The following is a 14,551-nucleotide window of genomic DNA, read 5'->3' as shown; positions in this document are numbered from 1 at the left end:
TCTCGTATGAAATCTAGACCGAACAAAAACATTTAAACTAAGTCATAAAAACAGGTGTTCCCTGGTAGCCACAGGAAAGAGGAGGATAGTCCCGGTCTTTGGGCCTTTGACGCCCTCTGGTGGAGACTCACAACAGTCATCGCTCCCGGCTCGGAGTTCGTGGAGAAGGATAAATGAGGGGCACATAACGGGGGGGGGGGGGGGGGGGTTTCAACACGGCCCCTTCCTGATGATTCCTCTGGCAGCACCCTGCACGGCAGGAGGCTACTGAAGGAGCTAGAGCAGAGAGGGCTGAATGGAAGGTGTGTAGCGAAAGTTAAGATCCAAGAGCTTTCTTTTTTTTTCCTCTTTGAAACAGCTGGTCTCAGAAACCCGGTGTCCGCTGGCAATCGCGACTACTTCACGTGAAGTGAACGTTACAGAGGGGTTTGGGGGTTTTGGTGCGCTGCCTGCACTGATCAGCTCTGATTCAGCAGAGACTTAGTGCCAACTTATCAGCCCTCCAGCCCCGGAGTGCTGTCCCTGCTCCCCCTGCCCCTCTGAGAAGGGAGCGTGTTGAGTATTACTCATAGGGTTGGTCTTTCCGGGTGCGGCTTCGTGATCTGGATTCATCATCCTGCTAGAGAGCCCTCGAGGCAACCAAAACACCTGCAAATAAGTCACGTTAGTGTGGGAAGGCAACACTTGCCGCGTGATTTCCATCCCAGCGAGCTGACCTGGTCGATCCCCCAGCCAGCCCGCTCGCCTTCCATATTGGAGCAGAGGAGGTGCTGGCAGCGGTGTGACTCATGCCTGCGTCGGAGCAGATCAACCGGCGATTCACGCTTTAAAAAAGCAAATCCAAGCACTTGTGGGAAAAGGTCATCTCGCATTAAATTCCGTGGCGCGATTGGTATTCCGGCGCCGTTTCTGGCGGAGTTTATAAGCGGCCAAGTCCCTGCAAGGTTACAATCCCCCTGTCTTTTTGGACACTTGGAGTAAGTGCGGGTTCTCTCCTCCGCGGTAAGTCTCCTTTAAACTCTTCTCACTATACTCTGTTTTGCAAGCCGCCAGGAGCCTGTTTCAAGACATGGGGCTTTTCCCTAAAACATCTGTATGTGCTGCCCTGCCCAGGGAGGAATAACGGGCATTTTGAGACAGCCAGTGCCTTGGATGCTTGTGCTAACCTGTTACTTCACTTCCAGGCATCGTCCAGCGAGTCTCTGTGCTTCAGGATTTGTATTTTTTTCTCTCTCTCGCTCTAAAAGAAAAAAAAAAGAGAAGTAATTTGCCTGTTTGCTATTGAAATCACTGAAGCGTTGTGTTTAGACGCGGGTTTACATCCACGTAGTGCAAATGAATAAACGAGTATTATCGACTATTGGCAAAAAAATAAGTTATTCATCCATTTACTGCGACCTTGATATTTTTTACAATGGGTGTAAAATAAATCGGAGCCAGCCGTGGGCAGGGACAAAGAGATAAGCGAGGCATTGATCTGGCAGCTCTCGATTAGTGAACCAAAACTGGTTACTGGAATGCAATGTCTGACACTGAGGAACTTAACAGCTGGCTGGGAGCAGGGTTAGCCCACAAAAGGCTGGATGTCGCTATGTTCACCTAGGCATCCTTTGGTTACCGTTGGTAAAAAATAAAGCAAACGCTGAAATACGAACGCCATTGTTCAGTTGTGCGTGCACGATACCGTGTGGTCGTGTGTAACATGCCGATGGATCTGTGCACATCCATGTACGCCATGCATGTACCTGTGCAAGAAGGAAACATGGCTTTGTTATGTGCCAGCCAGAAGGCTATTAAACCACCAACCCGTCTTGAATGTTATCCAGGCTGGCGAATGTTTCGGGGATTAGCTAATAAAGCACACAATGGCAGCAAGGATTCTGTGTGGGATCGCAGGTCATTTTGGCTGGTAATTTAAAAGCGTGTTTTGTAAGTTGGTTTCAATTTGACATGAGCCATAATTGCCCTCTTCAGTGGCCATTGATAGAATTGCGATAGACTTCACGGTCTGCTACATCCATCATTTCGCGCAGGATGTAGCGCTTCAAGATCCAGCAAGAGACACGATTTAGCTCTTCAGCCTATCGAAGCGTTTTCTAATTGCCATATTTGCATGTTACGTGTCTTTAAACTAAATAAGTGACTGTGCCTTCAGTGAGCTTCCCTTTCCATCGCTTTATTGGCGAGTGTTTTTCTGCCTGAGACACGTCGTATTAAGGACTCTTCCACTCGAGGTGCAAGCCTTTGTGCTGGCTTCTCAAGCCACTGCCACTTCTTAAGGAGTTTAATTGCTTATTGTTGGCTGCAGACTCAACCCTGACTATTGCATCTAAACAGGACTCAGGGCTCGTCCCTCCAGGAGAGCTGATCTCTACAGCCGCCTTCTCTTTCCTTCCAGTAAATTCTTTACTGTCCACCCATCAGCGGAATATTGGAGGAAAAAACGGGATCCAAGGTCTGTGACTTTCTGAACTGATGGCATCCTCAGCTCCATCCTCCTCTACCGCCACTCAGGACCCCACCCCAACTAATTTACGACCCACAAGTAGGTTTTAACCTTTCTCTTCGTTTAAATCTTTTAGATGTTTTCTCCTTTTAGGCTGGCGCTTCCTAGACACCAAATTCGCAACCAAACGACAAGCCTGGACCTCCCTGTTCAGACATCGCTCTATACAAAGACACCAGATTTCTGGTGTTAAAATCAGAGGCTGGTCCTTAGGAAAAAATGAGCTCGCGCGCCCAGGATACAGGAAAACCTCACTAACCAGTGCTGGTTTTACTTGCGGGCCCACTTAAGAGACTGACAAAACAAACAAAAGCCCCAATTGCTTAGAAAATCGAGATTTTCTCGATTTTGCTTCTTTTTAGTGGGGAAACTGAATCTGCGAGAGGGTGAAGTTACACCACTGGTGTGTCCGCCCTCTCCCATTTTGTAATGCTAATGCTACTGCTTCCTTCGAGCTCACACGGAAGCCTATAATCAACTGAAATTTGGATGCTAATTGTAGCTTTTCAGAACCCAGGAACCCTAATTGCTCCGAATTTGCTTTGAGTTATTGAGGTGTGAGTGGGAAGCAGAGGACGCTGCAGGTGGATAGAGAATGGGTCTATAGCTTTGCCTAGACAATTCAGACAATCGGCTACCCCCAACATTAAAAAAAATAGGAAAGCTGGATGTCATAATCGCCCCAGACAAAGGAGAGGAGGGTGGGCAGCATGAAATGAAAGCTTGGCAGGCACAGCAAAGCAGGGAATAGCTTTTACCCTGAAAGGGCTGCCTGGGCTATGAGGCATGAACATCAGAGTCATTATTGTGATTATTCTGCAACTGGAAAGAATGGGGGGGGGGAACAAAACCGGGGGGAAGACAGCTCGTTTGGTGTGAGATTTGGGTGTGAAGATGCTGGATGTAATGAAGAGATAACCTTTAACAAGAGGCAAAATGTCTCCTTTTCCTTTCTATTGACGATGGGTTGGAGAGAAGCGGATGGGGCGGGGGGTGGGTGGGCTGTTTGTTTCATCCATCAGCCATAGAGACGTGTAAGGAAATGGTCCTCTGAAAAGACTCCGAGGACTAGACGTCGCCCCGGGGTGCCGCTTCGCCCCTGCCCCGGCGGCAGCGTCCTCAGCTGCGTGTGCCTGGCTTTGTGCAGGGCTGCCATGTTCCTGGGGCGGGCAGCGACTCTCCTGCCCGCGGGCCCCTTGCCCCAGTCTGGCTGTCAGCCTCCATCCAGCCCTCAGCTGCGGGAAGTGTCAGAGCCTTTCCGCCGGGCTGTCGCTCTCCGCTGCTGCCCGCGGGGTCCCCGTCTCGCCTGACCCCTCCGTCCCGTGCGGACCCTCCCCTCCGCCCGAGGTCAGCCGGCCCAGCCCGCGCCCCCTCCCCCCCTGCTTGGGCAGCGCAGGGGGCAGAAAGGCGGCAAAGGCCGGGCGGGGGGCAGCCGCTCCCAGCGCTCCTCAGCCCCGGCTTCCGAGGGACCCGCCCCACCCCTGGCCCTGGCCCTGGCCCTGGCCGGTGCACGCGGGCGGAGCTGGGGCCGGCGCCTCGGAGCCGGGGGGAGGCGGCCGGGCCGGGGGGCGCAGGGCACCCGCCCGCGGGCGCTGATGGGCGCCAGGTGCGCGGGGACACCCAGGCGCCGTCGGGCCGCGAAGCCTAAGGGCGAGTTCCGCGCGCGGGGACGGGACCGGGGGAGATGAGGGGTGGGGGGGAGCATGTCTGGGGCTCAGTCATGCAAGCGCGATCATCTAGTCAAATACTATTTTTCACCCAATTAATTCCTGAACTCTTCCGCGACCCCATTTCACGGCGGTTTATTTTGAGCTGCCACTTCCCTGGAGCCCCGCCAGATCCAGGGCGAGGCGCGCAGGTCCCAGGTGCCGGCTCCTTCCCCGCCGGGCCCCACGAGCCGGCTCTACCCCCGACCCCTGCGCTGCCGGGGCAGGGAAGGGGCGAGCGCCGCCTGCGGGGCTTTGTCTGGGCGCCGTCGGGGCTTCCCACTGCCCCCGGAGCCGCGCGCGCTGGGTGCCAGCCCCGGGCCGCCTGCGACCTGACTCTCTGCCTTCTGTTTCAGCCTACGACACGTGGTGCGGGGTGGCCCATGGCTGCACCAGGAAAATCGGGCTCAAGATCTGTGGTAAGTGACACAGGCGCGTGGGTCCTGCCGCCAGGCTCCGTCGGGGCCGGGGCCGGGGCCGGGGCCGGGGCCTGGCGCTGTCGGGCCGCAGCAGGCGGAGCGCGGGGCAGGCAGGCGCCTCCGTGCCGGGGGAGCGCCAGCCTGCCCGAGCCGGCCCCCAGAGCCGGCTCAGTCTGAAGCCCCGCGGCCGGGCTGTGCCGGGGCCTCTGGCGCCCTCTGCTGCCTCCCGGACGGCGCTCGGGGGCGCAGCTGCTTCGCCGTTGGCCTGGGGCTCCCGCCTGCTCCCCTTGAAATTGGCAGGAGTGCCCGAGGCGCGTGCAGTGCATGGTCACAGGGGCTGGCTCAGGCCAGCAGCCGTTGACCTGCGGAAAGCCTTTTCCAGGCACGGTCTCCGGGCTGCCCTGGGAGGGGAAGAGCTGGCAGGAGCGGGGGGGACTCATGGGGGTGTCAAGAACCGGGCGCGGGGGGAGAAGGGCGGCTCTGGGAAAGGCGCAGAGGTGGGGGAGACGCATCTCAGCGCCTCAAACGTTGCAGCCTTATCGGGCTGGAAAGCACTAAGCTCCTGGGGGGGAAGAAAAGATTAACGAGAGCCTTATTAAAGAGCAATTCGTCAGAGAGCTGCGCTCGCGAGATAGGGCTGGCAGCCAGTCAGCGCGCGGGCACATGCAAGGAAGGCAGGGAAACAAATCCACTGTCAGATTGCGACGTTATAGCAAGAGATCCATTTGCAGATAACAAGCTGTCTTCGCCTCTCCACGTTTCTTTCTGGCGCCGTCCCTTTCGGAGACAAACCGGCCAGTCTCCATTATCTGAGAGTCCCTGCCTGCTCTGAATAGGAATGATTTCCTCCCCTACCCAGTTCCCCTCCAGGGCCGGGAGGGTTCAGGGCCTGACATAAGCGGTGGCAGCGCTCCCCCGGGGCCAGGAGCTATTGCAAGGCCTGGTCTCGCCCTGATCCACACTCGTGTTTTGTTCCACGGGAGCCCCTGGACGGGCAGCATGTTACCTCTTCACTCTGCAAGAGCCTGCATGTGACCCCAATGGTGGTCTACACGGGCAGTCGCTCCTTTCTATAAATAGCCCCTGCTCTGGGTTTAATGGACCGTTTTCCTACCGGTCCCTTCAGTGGTTGGAGCGATGGGCTTTTTCATCATCATTTTAATTTAGCACGGCAAGCAGAACTGATAAAGTAACGCACCGCTGGGTTTGTTCTGTGTTGCCAGGGTTATAGAGGGACATCGCAGCAGCACACAATGTAGGTGTTATTGAAAGTAAACTGAAAAGGAAGTATCCCACCATTTTGGCTTTTGAAGGAGGAAGAGCGGCTGAACTGGGCGGGTGTGGAGGGAATTCAAAACAAAGAATAAGCTCGTTTGGAAACAAACACAGACAAGTAATAAAGGGAATCTGCATTTCATTGCAAGCTCGCTCTTTGCTTTCAGTGCTGTTCCCTTTATTACTCGTCTGGTTTATACGTACTAAAATTATACAGTGGTAATACAGGGTAATTCATCTTGTATACTAATTGTTTGGGGGTTTTTAACCCAGCCGCTGTTTATATGTAATCACAGTCTGTGTAACTCATACTCACTAATAAAAGTTACCTGTGGTAACTAAATAATACCTTCCTGCTGCTAAGTACTAGTTTAATTACAGGCATATATTACTGTTGTCCTTTGCAGTAGTGGTATTATGGCAATCATTACTATTAGATTTCCACTTTTTTTGGACTGATACCTGCCATTCCTCTAAATCCACACGATGATGCTCCGCATGATGGAGTTACAAGGAACTAGAAACCTCCGAATTGTTTATCTCTGTGTGTCGGGCGGATCTGCTTTTTATGTCGATTATTTTTAATGCAGATTTTAAATAAGGTTCAGAATAGGGTTAATCGCAAAGAAAAGGAGGAAAAATCACTTTACTTTTAATTTAAATGAAAAAAAAATATTTTCATCTGCTGCGTGGCCAAGATGTGTGTGTGGCATCGTTTTCCCAACCAATTGGCCTAGTTAAGGAAGACTGCTTTCTTCTCAAGTCTGAAATGGGGGAAAAAAATCTTGTGAATGGTTTGATGCATTTTCGTTGTCAGCAAAGCTGGCTGGGATTGCGGGCTTTTTCACTTTTCGCTACAATTCGTCCCTCAGTCATTCATTATGACCCCAGGCTGCCAGCATCTACGTGACACTATTGTCCCTGAAATCAGAAGAAAGGCTAGATTTAATAAAAATTGTTCGGGCACCTCTTCAAAAGCAACCCCAGTCCGTTTTCCCTGACCTGATAATGGTGCTCTGCAGAATAACTAACAACACGGTAGGGTGCATTTGTTTTCAAAGGAGCCCAAATGAATCAGATGAAAAATTAGGAGACTTCACCTCCTAATTCAGTTAGGAGCTTTTGAAAAGGGGATATCGGTTTGTGAAGGATTTAGTGAAAATCAGGAGCGTGTATTGAGGAATACTGTTGTGATTCTGGGACAGAAGCTGGAGTCGATCATCTGGAATAGATCCGCGATGTAAACCAGCTCTATGGAGATTTCCTACACTCCATTTTTGTGGGATTTTCCCTCCCTCCTGTGGTGTGAAAATGCTGTCTCCTTTGCATTTCGACTGTGATTATGCCGAAATTCCGGACTCAAATTGTCAATACTCTGAGAAAAAACGAGCTTTTTAAACGTCCTACGCCTATTAATGCAATCTAGTAAAATAACTTGCAGCTTAATGTTGACTGTAACAGTGGGGAGGAGAGGTTTTGGTAGTCTCACCTAGACGAGAAATAGTGTGGCCAGTAATGTATGCGCTGCTGCTTGCAGTGTCTTTCCAGCAGAATTCATTTATGTACGTAAACTGGGTACAGACAAAGGTTCCCATGTATTCATGGGCTTGTTGTCAGGCATGGAAAGAGCCTCCGAGCACGGTGATACACGATCGACTCCTCTCCCGTTCTGCGTGTTCCCTGTTCCGAGTCGCCCGTTCAGAGGCGAGGACTAGAAACCAGGAGATGTGACCGGAAGTTCGCATGATGGAGCCAGCCAATCGCAGGGCAGTAGGCTGTTCCCTCCGGGGGCAGCTTTAATCAATCTGATTGCCCTTATGTAATAACATCACCAAGTTCCATTAAAATAGTATTGTGGTTGAGAGAACTCCGCAAATTATGTAAGCAGATGTAAAGCGGCAACAGGTCCCTCAATCCAGGCCCTTTGTAACTCTGTCCTCTAGTCTCTGCTCCCCAAGGTGCTCAATAATACGTGACATCTTAAGTGGGACTATAAATAGATCCTAATGCACAGCCCTGATTGGTCATTCTTGCTCACTCAAAATGTCTACTGATTTAGCTGAAAGCTTTGGGTGAGCAAAAAATGCACGATGTGCCCGCGTTTTGGGTACCACGTAACTAGGAAATCCCACCCAGGAACATGAGCCTCGTGTGTTGGACTCAAGACTGACAAAAGCTAACTCATCCTTAAATTATGGATGTGCACTCACTAAACGGCTGAAGCTTTCATTTGCTAGGTATTAATAGTTCACCTGTAAAGCCGTTGATTTGATCCAGAATTGATCTGGTTTGCCTGCATTCATTATGTCAGGCTGGGGTTATTTAGAGGGCAATGTGGGCAGGAGAGGTCCGGGGCGTGTTCTCCAACGCAAGGAAGGAGACACTCCCGTCAAAGGCTCCCTCTCTTGAGGGTGATGCTACCTCCCGAGATCGATCTGGGAAGTGAGTCACTGAGACCAGCCGGCAGGGGCAGCCCCTTCCCTTTAGCAGCAAGACGACCCTTCTCACCAGATGAAAAAATTAAGAAATTAAATAAAATGTTCTGCCTTTCAGGAAGTGGTGACGACCTTCGTCTGTAATGAAGGCTCTGCCCCTATGTTTTCCTATCGGAAATCTTTCCAAAGATAGGGTTGTTTTCACCCTGATAATATGTTAATATTTAACGCTATCGGAGGCGTGCAACAGTGAGGAATCATGACTTTTTTTCTGAGTAGATGTCTGTTTAGGTGACTTCTTGTAGTGCACGTTTCCACCTAATCTAGTACCTTCCGAGGAAAAAAATAATTGGATTCCTTTCAAAGAGAGTAAAAGAAGTCAGGTCCTATTACCTGGAGAGAGAGAGAGTCACTGTAGGATGCATGCCTAATTTGTACCTATTATTTCAACATCAATAAATGCTGCAACCTGTTTCACTTTATTAGCAGATCGCTTACTGACACTGTTATAGGAGTTCGGTTTTATTGTTAGAAATAATTCATTTTAAACGAGGAACGGCGGCAGGTGCTTTGCAGTACGTCTGAGACCCCCTTACTGAACTCTTCTGACTTTAGAGAGTCATGTTCCTAACTGCACTTGAGGGCAGAGGAAGAGTCGCTAGGGCGTGCAGAGATGCTTATCACATGGCAGTGTGGAGGATAAAGAAATCCTGGGAAAGGCTCTGGCATAGAAGAAGCCCTCCCCTGGGAGAAGGCTTATGTGCCAGATGTTCCAGTGACCCAAGATTGTCCGGGTAATAAAGGCTATTGTCTCGGCTCCATTTCCCTTAAGTAATTTGAGACACAAAATGAGGGGCTTCCAGGACAGGCAGCTCCCCAAGGAATCACTTCCTCTTCAGTGCTCCCTGCAGTGCTGGCTCGGACTGGAGGAGGGAGGTCCAGGGAGGAAATGGCCTGTCCCTCGCTGAAGCTGGTAGTAGAGTCCCTTCTCTGCCCTCTCCCCTGTCGATAAGCAAGGGGTAGCTGCTCCCTGCCCTTCGGCAAGTTCTCAATCATACGGGACGGCGTGTTTCTCAGGCCCCGGAGGTTTGGCGAGGACAGGTTGGCCCTCACTAGCCAGCTGTGTGTGGAGGCAGGCGAGAAGGCGGCCTGGGAGAGCTCGGTCACCAGCAGTGGGTGAAGGGAGCCAGCAGCTCGGCGAAACGAGGTTTTTTTGATTGATTCAAAGTCAGGGCTGATGGAAGATGCAATACCCGCTTCCAAGCAGGCGGGCTGGCTGGCCAGTGGGAAGCCCTGGCTCGCAGACCTCGCTCAGTTTTACAGTGGCCCGCTTGGTTATGTCACGTTACCGCTGCCCTAAGAGGCCCCGTAGTGCAATCCGAGCGGAGCAGACGGGGTTTGGCTGGAGTTTCTGCAGCGCTCGGGATCACGCATCTGGGCGTTGTATGGGAAATACGCATCCACGTGCCATCCCGGGAGCCCTGATTCCCCGGGAAGGGTTTCTGACATCTGACATGTTCTCGTTTGAGTCGGTTTGAGCTTAATGCAACAAAAAATGACAAGTGGGGTGATCTTTGTTTCTCATTAATGAAGCGGGATGTTGCAATTTAACACGACTTTATAGCCAGCCCAGTTCCCATGGTCCCAGGGCCTCTAAAATGACACCTCGGACCGCGGGCATTAGCGCTGTAGGGCTCTATCTCCAGTAATAACTGTTTTTCGGAAGTTATGAAAAAATGACTCCCCTCATAAACAATACGGGTTTGGGGTTTGTTTGGGGTTTTTGTTTTGTTTTTTTCAAAATCGGCATCTTTTCGTATTTTCACGATGTTAGCCCCTCTCCCCCAACAGTCAGAGGGGAGTCGGAGTGGTCAGTGCCCTCAGTATCTTCTAGACCCGAAGGCCCTTTCAACTCAGCCAGCTGCTGCCATCCTTTCTTTGCGTGATGGCAACACGAGGAGGGAAACCGAGTGGCCCTGATTTTAATCATACGCCATTGCCCCTCTGCCTGCGAGGTCCATAAACTCCGCCTGCAGGGTGCAATAGCATTGACTCATCCTGAACTCTTCCCGTGGCTGGTTACTGAAGTGGAATCTGTCTGATCGACTTAATAAGAATTTACCACTGCACTAAATGACGAGAATTTGGTTTTTTGCATGGTTGGGTTTCTGCAGTCGATGTCATTTCGAGCTTTCCTTCCTCGAGGCAAACAATCCCCATAAATACGCTTATTCCCGACCTCATTAGCTAGATCCAGAGCGAACTCTGCTTTGCACTGTTGTCTGGGGAGCTGCTTGAAATGTCTCTAAACATGCTGGGCAGCGAGAAGACCCTAACCTGCGCCCCTTGCAATAACCATGTAGGGTTCTTGCAACGGAACAACAGCCTGGAGGACAAGAGCCGGATCGTGAGCTCCCTGAAGGAAAGGCAGTCCTCCAAGAACCTGCTGGCCTGCGAGAACAGCGAGAAGGAATCCAGGTTCAGGCGGACCGAGACGGACTTCTCCAACCTGTACGCCAGAGGTGAGCGCAGCCCGCTTCTCCGGGCCGGGCCGGGCCGGACCGGCTGCTCCACTCCAGGGCAGCCACGTCGCTTGCCCCGGCGAAGTCTCTGGCCCCGTCCCGCATCGTTCCCCTTGGCTGGCGGTGAAACCCTCGGGTCCTTCCGCACCCCGAGGCGCGGCCGGCATCGTGCTGGGGGCCCCGCGCCAGGGCCCAAGTGCCCGGGACAGCCGGGGCTGCGGCGGGTGTTGGGACGGCTCCCGCCCGGGCACGTGCTCGCTGCCAGGGCGTGCGGCGGAGCTCGTGGGGACGGCCTGGCTCTTGGAGGTGCAAGGGGGTGTCGCTATCTATCCAGCAGCTCCTGGCTGGGGAGGTGGGTGCAGAGGCAGCAGCCGGGTTCCCTTCCCGGGAGTAGTGGAGCCTGCTAGACATCCCGTGCCTCTTGTCCCCCCGCAGCCCAGGGGAGGGACGAGCAGATCCCCGCGCGGGGCCTGGGCAGGCGGGAGGGAGATGCCCCGGCAGGATGGGGAGGGCTTGCACTGACGGCCCCTTGGCCCCGCAGACCTCCTGCCCGCCAAGAATGGCGAGGAGCAGACCGTGCAGTTCCTGCTGGAGGTGCTGGACATCCTCCTCAACTACGTGCGCAAGACCTTCGACCGCTCCACCAAGGTGCTGGACTTCCACCACCCGCACCAGCTGCTGGAGGGCATGGAGGGCTTCAACCTGGAGCTGTCCGACAACCCCGAGTCGCTGGAGCAGATCCTGGTGGACTGCAGGGACACCCTGAAGTACGGGGTGCGCACAGGTACCGCCAGCGCCCGCCGCGAGCACCCGCGGGACGGGAGGGCGCGGGGGGTTGCCCGGCTCCTCGCTCACATGGGCCCGCGGGCGGCAGCGCCGGCCACAAGTTTGGGAGACTTCATCTCTGCACTTGATGAGACGCGAGCGGCCCGCGCCCCCGGGGAGCGATGTCGTTAGGCAAATGAGGGGATAAATGACGCTGCATTTGCAGTTCTTCTTTATGTTCGCCAGGCGCTTCCTGGAAAAGAGGCTGCAATCCTAAAACCCGATAATAATAGCAAGCCCGAGCTCCCGAGTGGAGCAAAACTGTCCCTCCTTTCCCCACGAGCGCCGCGCTCCCCTCGCGGGCTGGTCTTGTCCAACTCGTGTTCAGCCCCGCACCGGGCACGGCTGGGCTTCTGCCCCCAGCACGACTGGCCTGAGGCGCCAACTCCTGCCCCCACTAGTCAGGGTCGCTCCAGACTGTTGACACGGGGTTGGCTTCACTTCTTCCCTTGGGAGCTCTCCCCAGAGGCTATCAGTGAGGGCATTGCTTTCCCAGTCCCATAAAGCTTTTTTTACTTTCCTTATGGCTCCCCCCCCCTCCTTCTCCGCCCGGGACCAACCTGTCAAGTTTCACTAAGCAACACAACTGGGGAAATGTGTTAATTTTTGTCAGTCTTCCCCTCCCAGCACACACGGCCCACTGTTTCACGTCTTCATATTGTTTTGTTCCCTTTCAAACCACCATAGCATATTTCAGACTCCCAAACCCCAGCCTTTTCAACCGGTGGGCAGCCCTTGTTCTTTCAGGAAAAAGGAATAGTTACTGAACCTTTAATTAATATGCAATCCCTTGGCTGTGTACACTTATTGTACTGTAAGTGTGGTTGTATGACTAGTACTTTTGCCTTGCCTCTTCCTGCTTGTAGCTACTAGTGTTATATACACAGGCAGCTGCGTCTCACTCATGCTATTTAAGAATGACCTGACCACTGAGAAAAGAGGCCAGATGTGAGCAAATGCAGACACTGTAGCAGCAGGTGAAGACTTAAAAATAGAAACTTCAGGCTTTTAACAAATCAGCATTCTTAAAGACACTGGACAAACTCCCATTAACTTCACTGGAGGTCCCCAAATTTGTGAAGACTTTCTTCAAGCAAAATGCCCATTGAAGTCAATGGGATTTCTTTCCTCTCATTTAAAAAAGTAATCCATCATAAGAAAATAAGATTCTTGCTGAAAGCATGAACAGAAGATAAACTAGGTGACTTCTTAAGAGTTTCTCAAACCCTGTGTTAACCCAGCAAGAGAAGAATCATTGATTTACAAAACAAAAAGATAATCCATGACACTATAACCTCTATTTAGCCTCTTCCCAGCCACTGATCAGCAGAGCAGTAACTGGAAACAAACATTTATGTTCATTTAGCATATCATTTTCTGGACCGTGCAAAACTTCTGCTACATCTGGGTGGTTTAATGGTATTGGAAAAACTATGGCTTGTTACTGCTATATAACTGTAAAAATCCTGGTAGGTATATCATTTAGCTATGCAGCAGAGTGAGAGAAATAGCTAACCCCATACATGTATCTCATCCCCCGTAGTGTGGTTGCAAGTGAAATGTGGAATATATTAGCAATTCATTTAAAATGAGCAAAAAACAGAAGATAATTAATGCATGTTTAATAAGTTGCATATTGTTTACAAAGGTTGTTCAGTCAGTGGACTGTTGTATACCTTCTATATTATGAAGTTGTACAGACAGTGAGTCATAAACATGTGGCATACATAGGATCTGCAACAGACTATACAGTGAAGTCCTTTTCTACAATTTTACTATTACTACTATGAAATTAGTGAATTATTACTCAGCTTCTCATTGTTCAGATCAATTGCTGGAAGTTTATGTTTCAGCATGAAAGGAACACAGCTGACTTTAAACATAGTTTGCTTTATCAAATATGTCATTAACACCACCATGGGGACCCAATCCTGCTGGTATCTCAGTTGATTTCAGTGGGAGAAGGATATGTCTTGCCTTTTAAAAAGACTGAAGTGATTCCAAAGTTCTAATTTGCTTTTGTTATTAATAATATTCTTGTCTGTGGGGTCCAACACAAGAGAAAGGCAAAACCAAGGTAAATTAACTTGTCTCATGCATAGTCAGGTTTTTTACAGGATTTGGGTTTTACAGACTGCTGGGGACATCAACAGAGTAATATTTATTTGATGTAAATTGTTTCCACTGGAATTTTGAAATATAAAATGGTAACATTTTTATCAGAAATAAGGTTTCTTTAAACTGTTCATGTTCATGATAAATGTTGGACCAAATCTGACCTGACACTGTCCCTTTTTATTGTAAAAAATGGACCCACACCCTTATCATTTTTCTCTGATAAAGTTCAACTATTCAATTATCAGGAGAATTTTGCACTTTATAACTGTTCTGAGTAGTTCAATCTCCAGGAACCAAGAGTTTCTAATCAAGGGACCCTGAGTAAAATAATCTGGACAGAAAAAAAAACCCTACTTTTGATAAGATTACCATATGTTTGTCTTAGAGGAATAGTTTAGTTTGTTCTTATATTTAGTCTTACTCTTTCTTTACAAAGAAATTCCAGCTAAATTGGAGCAGCATAAGTGGCTCTGAAGTAATTCACAGAAGTGTTTGTAGCATTGTCCTAATTTTTCTTTAGCTGAATCACCTATTTCAAAATTTGTTCAGGGACTAATCTTTCTTGTTGAAGTCTTTGGGAATCTTATCATACTACAAAAGCAGTACCAGACCCAATGTAACTTATATTTACTGTCAAGCAGTCTGGTTAGCTCAGGTTGTCTGCCATTGCTGACTCTATCCATTCCATCCCATGTTGACCAATGTATGTATTCTATAGAGCTTTCCTCTTTTTCCCATTTACATG

The 14,551-nt window shown here is 50.7% G+C and overlaps 1 protein-coding gene across 3 annotated transcripts in view; it reads left to right on the top strand.

Moving 5' to 3' along the window:
- Positions 1-741: 741 nt before the first annotated feature.
- The window catches only part of GAD1 (glutamate decarboxylase 1), a 41,958-nt gene continuing 28,148 nt past the window's right edge, over positions 742-14,551 (top strand). The window contains exons 1-5 of one of the 3 annotated variants that reach the window (XM_006265294.3): positions 742-1,002; positions 2,399-2,545; positions 4,569-4,631; positions 10,705-10,863; positions 11,405-11,647. In XM_006265294.3, coding sequence (XP_006265356.1) covers positions 2,476-2,545; positions 4,569-4,631; positions 10,705-10,863; positions 11,405-11,647 — 535 coding nt within the window. In that variant the 5' untranslated portion in view covers positions 742-1,002; positions 2,399-2,475. Of the gene's footprint in view, positions 1,003-1,799; positions 2,546-4,568; positions 4,632-10,704; positions 10,864-11,404; positions 11,648-14,551 lie in introns of those variants that run through there. The other 2 variants (XM_019480196.2, XM_059727294.1) reach the window with 2 other exon arrangements.

This window comes from Alligator mississippiensis, chromosome 4 (genome assembly GCF_030867095.1).
Source record: "Alligator mississippiensis isolate rAllMis1 chromosome 4, rAllMis1, whole genome shotgun sequence".
NCBI lineage: Eukaryota > Metazoa > Chordata > Crocodylia > Alligatoridae > Alligator > Alligator mississippiensis.
The sequence above is the reverse complement of the archived record's forward strand: the minus strand, read 5'-3'. Positions and strand labels throughout refer to the sequence as shown.